The 6,425-nt window shown below is 47.3% G+C and overlaps 1 protein-coding gene across 1 annotated transcript in view; it reads right to left on the bottom strand.

Moving 5' to 3' along the window:
- Nucleotides 1–6,425, bottom strand: part of LOC136947652 (nesprin-2-like) — an 81,528-nt gene that overhangs the window by 8,328 nt on the left and 66,775 nt on the right. Inside the window, 2 exon segments of the mRNA XM_067241779.1 lie at nucleotides 1,995–2,161; nucleotides 3,060–3,218. Of these exon segments, the coding sequence (XP_067097880.1) occupies nucleotides 1,995–2,161; nucleotides 3,060–3,218 (326 nt within the window).

Raw genomic sequence — 6,425 nt, 5'->3', positions numbered from 1 at the left:
GCTAGCGACATAAAAGCCCCTCTCAAGAACAGACTGAGTGTCCTTCGTCTCAGGGGGTTCAACCTTTCTTCCACGTGTACATCTGCTCGGCCCTGCTCACCTCACGGACCGGGTAGAGGGAAAAATGCGGGAAACTTTCTTTGTAGCCAAGGTGGCAGCCGTGCGTGTGCGTGTAAAACAGGTCATTGGAATGGCCACTGTGAGAGAAAGAGAGAACGTGTGTTTGCGTGCGTGTCATGCACCTGTCCTTCTGTTTGGGTGTGAGTGCGTGTGTTTTTCTCCAAACCACCACACGAGCACCCAGATGCAGGCCAGACCGGAGTCTGCACTGTTTGTCCTTTTTCACTGCGTGTGACAACCCAACAATGCACACTTACATGGCTCAGCACCAAGACCAATAACCCTGGCGACCCCCCCCCCTCCCTTTGCTGGGAGACAGTATCAGAAGAGAGGGATGGATGGATGGAAAGAAAAAATAAATTGCAAAGATAAATCTGAAGAGAAGCAAAGCTTGAGAAAACGCGGTTTCTCAAGTGTTGGTGCTTGGCAATTTTAGCAACATCAGTCTATACACCATCTCAATGTGACTCATGGCCTATGAGTGTCGTTTATTTGGGGATTCCAAAAAGCCAGCCTGTGTTTTGTTCAATTCCGTTTTGAATTCAACCTAATATGACACATGCATGATAATATAACCCATCAATTCCTTCATATTTCTTTTCTCCAGAAGAATAAAATCTGTTACCAAACACAAATCCTAGAAACAAAATGGTGCTCCACTCCAAGTATGTAAAACAACACCTACTCAACTTTATAAATACCCACTGCTGTTCCTTGTCTTGACTAAGCACTGTCGTGTGTGACCTCACATCCAGGAGGATGCCAAGTGTGACGCTGCTCCAAGGACCCGCCTTTGAGGGGCCCTTTTTGTTTAACCTCCCGCCTGCCAAGTCAGGTGCCACCAGAACAGAGTTGTGACGGCTGTTTTGTGCTCTAGCAGGGGGTGGGGGATTAGTATACGCTCTGCTTGTATGGGTGACAGATACCGAGACGCACCGGATGACATGACAGCATTTGTTGTGGGGAGGGAGGGGAGACAGCGTGGTTTCATTTAGCCCTACCGCTAGGCTAACTCGCTAACAGATGTCTGTAGGTTTACTGTACCTTGAGCGCCGGCTAGCGTAGCAGGTTAGCGGCCTTGCTAACCTGAGACCACTGGCCCGTCGCGAGGCCCCCCTTTTGCGTCACAGTTAATGTGGACTGACAGATACAACCCCCCCCCGTCCTCCCCTGTCTCCCATGCCCCCGTCCTCCCCTGTCTCCCATGCCCCCGTCCTCCCCTGTCTCCCATGCCCCCGTCCCCCCTTTCGTGTGTCTCCACTCTGGGGGTGTGGAAAGGGAGTTCACACCGGAGGCCATATGGTACAGTCCGTGACACCAGTCACATTTGAGGGGGAGGTGGAGGCGAGGGGGGGGATAAATCCCTGGACTGTCCATCTGTCTGCCGGTGGGCGGAGTCACCGGGTAACATCACAATGGCTTAACGTATAGAACTGTATGTACAGTCGGAAAAACAAAGGACGTCAACACAACAGCTGCAGAGCAACACGAACACGTCTAGCCCACAGCAGGGGCCGCAGCTTCTGGTTCCCTCACTGAAAATAGGGGGGTAATTACTACTTCATCATCTGCGTTCTCGGCATACATGCCTAAGAAGGCATACCAGTTCTAAAGCTCATTAACGTATGACGATAAAGGATAAAGACAAGTCAAACTGACCAAACACGAAATAACCAATGAACACACCAACCAAACAAGCAAGAAACCAAAAACCACAAAGACGTCAATCCAACTGGATTATAAAGATGTCTGCCCCCCCCCCCCACCCCCCTCCACGCCCCTCCCAATCCCTCACCCCTGTGTCCTCCTGTGAGGTCCGCACCAAAGCTTGCAGTCAGGGCCCATTGGCGGCGCACACGGAGCGCGCTCCTCACCTGGCCTCGATGTGTTGGAAGAGGGCCTGCCAGCGCTCGCCAGCGTCCCGCAGCGAGCCCTGGACCTGGGCCTGCCTGGCCTGGTCGCCTGCTGACATCAGCTGCTCCCCCAGGCGCTTCAGGTGGCTCTTGTTCTCGCTGAACAGGTCGATCTCCTCCATGCAGTCCTGCGGCGGGGAGACGGCACACGCTCGAGCACGGCTCACACTTTCACACGGATATCTGGCCTGCCGTGGCCTTATTTTAATTTTAAATGATAACACCCACGTTCACAGGATTTGAATTGACAGCATTGTGAGTATTTCAAAATCTTAGGGAATTTGTGAATCTCCGTCCTCCTTAGCCGTGTCATAAATACAGATTTTACTTACCTCATGTATGCTATTACATTTGTCCAGATAATCCAAATGCTAAAGAGGTTCGAGACCGTTATTCAACCCCCCCCCCCCCTCACCTACACCCACACACTCAACTCTACATTCTCTCAGCACACATATTGGGGTTCAGCTCTGCGAGGTAATTGGTGCGTTTTTCGCTTTGATCCACAGTCAATGACCGGTTTCAATGGGCCAGTTCGACAAAGGGCCATTTTTCCATGGTTGTTGTGTGGTTGCCTCACCTCTACACGCACACACTTCCCTCATTACACGCACAAACTCTCACATTCATTGTCCCCGTAAAAACTGGCCAATCACTTCTTCTCGGAGTAGAAGCAAGGAATGTCATTGTAAAGGCTCATTGTTTTGGTGAGAACAAAGGGGATTGGACGACATCCCGGTGCGTCCTACATAACGCAGTGCCTGTTTGTTCCTCTGCTCACATGGTCATACTGCCGCTCTAGGTCTGTGACGTACAGACTCTCTAAGGCCTACTAAACCTACTTAGCTCAATGTCAGGCTAAATGTCGCCGTTTGAATACAAACGCAGTCAAATGTCAATTCGGTAAATGGCGATACTGTACAATGATGCGACACGATGGCCTAATGAGTCATTAGTAATGACACACCAAGAGAAAGGGGTCACTAATCGGCCCGGGTGAATCTCCCTCAGCTGGGTGACCTTTACCTTCTTCAGCTTCTCCACCATGTCCTCGATGCTGAGGTCTCCGCTGTGGGCCACCTTGTTCTCCATCTGGGCCAGCCAGTCGCTGAGCTCCTTGTTCTTGTCGTTGAAGATGATCCAGGCGCTGAGGCGGTTGGCGATCTCCTGCCTGCACAGGGACACCTGGGAGGTAAGACAAAAGAACGAAAGGGAAGACAGAGGGAAAGGGTGAGTGTCTGCCGAGGGGTTCCGGGAAGCGTTCTTCTTCATTGGTTCCACAGTGTTGTGAGATCTTCCGGATGTCTGTAGGACATACTGTATTCCCCCGGTGGTCTGGGGTTCAAATCAAATTTTGGGCAAGTTGTTGTGCTGTTGTGTCTGTGCCTCCCATGCCCACAATCTGAAACAGCCATTGCACGTACTAAAAGTGGGTGGATTGCTGCACTCTTTTATTAGGAAGAAGGGGGGGTAAAGAACGAATGTCGGAGACAACAAACATGCAAATATATTGAAAACACTGTTGGAAGCTAAGATTTATAAAGTTATGTCTGACTGGGAATGGGGGTGCAGACAAAAACTGCTAACAATGGGGGTTTATACTCACAATAAACGTTTCACGAAAGACCCTAAAACTAAATCCCATTAAGACCATTACACACAGAGATAATTAACAACGCCTCCCAAAATATCCTGTTTTTTTACTGAATGATGTGTTAAGAACTCTGTGGGACATACACACAATTTTGGCTTAATCCGAGCAAAGCAATAACAAGTTACGGTTAAAAAAGGTGCTTGCTATTAAAGCAGGGGAGGAATTTCCTGCCGTACTCATGCAGTCTAATGAATACCAGAGGTGCAGCTGACCTCTATGTGTGCAGGCTGTTACAGCTGTAGAGCACACGCTGGCGCCCACTCAACATTCAATCTAATGACGCCAGAGCGCTTTGAGGTGTTACTTCAGGCAACACCTGAACTATACTTATTACCAGATTTGGGGTATTCAGGATTTACACTTATAGGAAGTTTGGTTAACCCTTGTGCTGCCTTCGGGTCACCTGACCCAAAGGTTCACAACAAACCATCGTTGTGTTTACCCAATTTTACCTAATACAAAAAAAAAAATATATAATTTTCTTTTAACCTTCGCAATGTGGGGGGTCTGAGACAGCCCGACGGTTAAAAGAAAATTCCTCAGTTTGTTTTTGTATGCGGTAAAGTTGTCGCAATACAACGGTGGGTCACAATGACTGATGGGTCAGAATTACCCGAAGATAACACAAGGGTTAAAGAAACATTATATTTAGAATTGTATGAAATAAGGAATAAAATGTCCTCCCAAAAATATCCGGTGGTTTGGTCCCCTTTTTTTGGGGGGTCTAAAATTCCAATGTATAGCTATTCCCTTTAGGCTTCATTAACCTTGTACATTAGATTAGTTTACTGGATGCTTTAATCCAAAGTCCCATACAAATAGTGAAACACCAACAGTGAATACAGACAAATTGAGATCAGTTATTATGATCAAGTACAGATTCATCTTTATGAACTTTCTGTACTGAAGATGGTGACACTTTAAACAACATTTTACTTTTCGTAATGGGTTTAATTTGACCCTGTATGGCAATGTAAGTGGTGAGGTATTATTTTGTTAAGAAACGTAAAATGGTCCAAAAAGGTGTCCTGTATTATTTTCAATCGGCTTTAGGTTCAACCCCCCCCTCCCATTTTTTTTAAATAACATGTGGTTTAAGACTACAAAATGAGGAAATACTCCCAAAGTTCTTCCTCTTCTTCTGGCAAAAAAACAACAGCACACAGTTCACTGCTAGGCCACTTCACAGCCAATCCGAAGGGACCCTCCATAATCAACTAAATTAACCAAAAGCCCCAAGGACAACTGTTTGTCAGACTAAAATGAACAGGGTTCATTTTCCTAATGACAGCTTAATGCTTTGATAATACCCCATTACAGGCCAATGGAGATTAATTGTTGATTCTTTTGAGGTCAAAGAGCTCAAAACTTGCGAGCCTCAGTTGGAGCTGCCATATTTTACTATCTGATGGCAGTTGCTGTTTTTTTCATGAGCACCAAGTCTTTCTCTTCTTCACTTCTTATTCTCTCAGTCCCTCTGGGGCTCTTGGTTAGTCCCATTGTGACCTGAGTTGTGTTCCCCCCACAACAAAAGACCATGTGCCCTGAAGCCTACAGCCTAGCCCAGCCATCTGTTCAAACCTTCCCATGGTAACCGCCTACACCTGCATCCTGTTATCCGGTTTGTTGTGATGGCACCGTTGCGGCTCAGGTCATAAGCCTTCGCTTTGCACCCCGTGCCATCCGCAAAACTCGGATCTATGAAGACATACATGTCAGTGGGGAAAATAGCTCCAAGGTAACTGAGGTGTAAGATTGCTAAATCCTCTGCACTGTTTTATAAGTCCGAGAAAGCCAAAGAAGCAAGTTAAAACTCATGTTTGAACTCAACAGAGCTGTGTTTTGTTTGAGCGTGAAGGTAAGAGCAACTGTAACGTGGTCCGGCCAGGAATGGAATCCAGCTCTCTGCCCCTTTGAGCTGCTTTCACTTCTGTTGCTCTAACAGCAATATGGACACATTCACAGTTACAAACAGCCAGTACTCCTAATTCACCCCCACTATCAGAGTGTGGGTACTGGTCACATTGTCCACCTGCTCGAGTAATTAGGACTTTAAACCAATCAGAGCCATGCCTCTTCAATAGAACATGTCAGCTGACTCACATTAGCCTCTGTTACTGTTAGAGAGCCACATCATTAGGGAACAGATTATACCACTTGACAGCACAAACACTAGTGTCTCTTAGAAATAATCTTAGCAAACCACAAAATATCAACCCCCAGCATGCGCATGCCCACATACTCTGATCAGAAATAACCTGACAATTAGAAGTAGGAAAAAAGGAGCTCTGTGCTAATGTCAGCAGACACTTGTAAATGTCAGATAATTAAAGGGGACAGAAATACCATCAAAATGAATGCATTTGAAAGTTTCCTTGTGAGTGAAAGGGCAATGCACTCTCAGTTTCAGCTTTCCACTCTGTTTCATGCTGCTGCTCTACTCTCCATAGTGTGTTCAGAATGTCAGAGTCAGAATGAATAATGTGTGTAATACTATGTGTGTGTGTGTGTGTCACTGGCCCCAGTCGCTAAGGAGCCTTTGTGTAGCATGGCCAGGGGCTGGACACATGCTAGGACTAAGTTTCCTTTACCCTCTCACTCCAACTCTCTTCAACTTGTCTCTCTCCCTGTAGCTCTCTCGCTCTCTCCCTGTAGCTCTCTCGCTCTCTCCCTGTAGCTCTCTCGCTCTCTCCCTGTAGCCCTCTCTCTCCCCCTCTCCCCCTCTCCCCCTCTCTCCC

This window comes from Osmerus mordax, chromosome 8 (genome assembly GCF_038355195.1).
Source record: "Osmerus mordax isolate fOsmMor3 chromosome 8, fOsmMor3.pri, whole genome shotgun sequence".
Classification (NCBI taxonomy): Eukaryota; Metazoa; Chordata; class Actinopteri; order Osmeriformes; family Osmeridae; genus Osmerus; species Osmerus mordax.
This window is presented reverse-complemented; position numbering and strand designations above follow the sequence as displayed.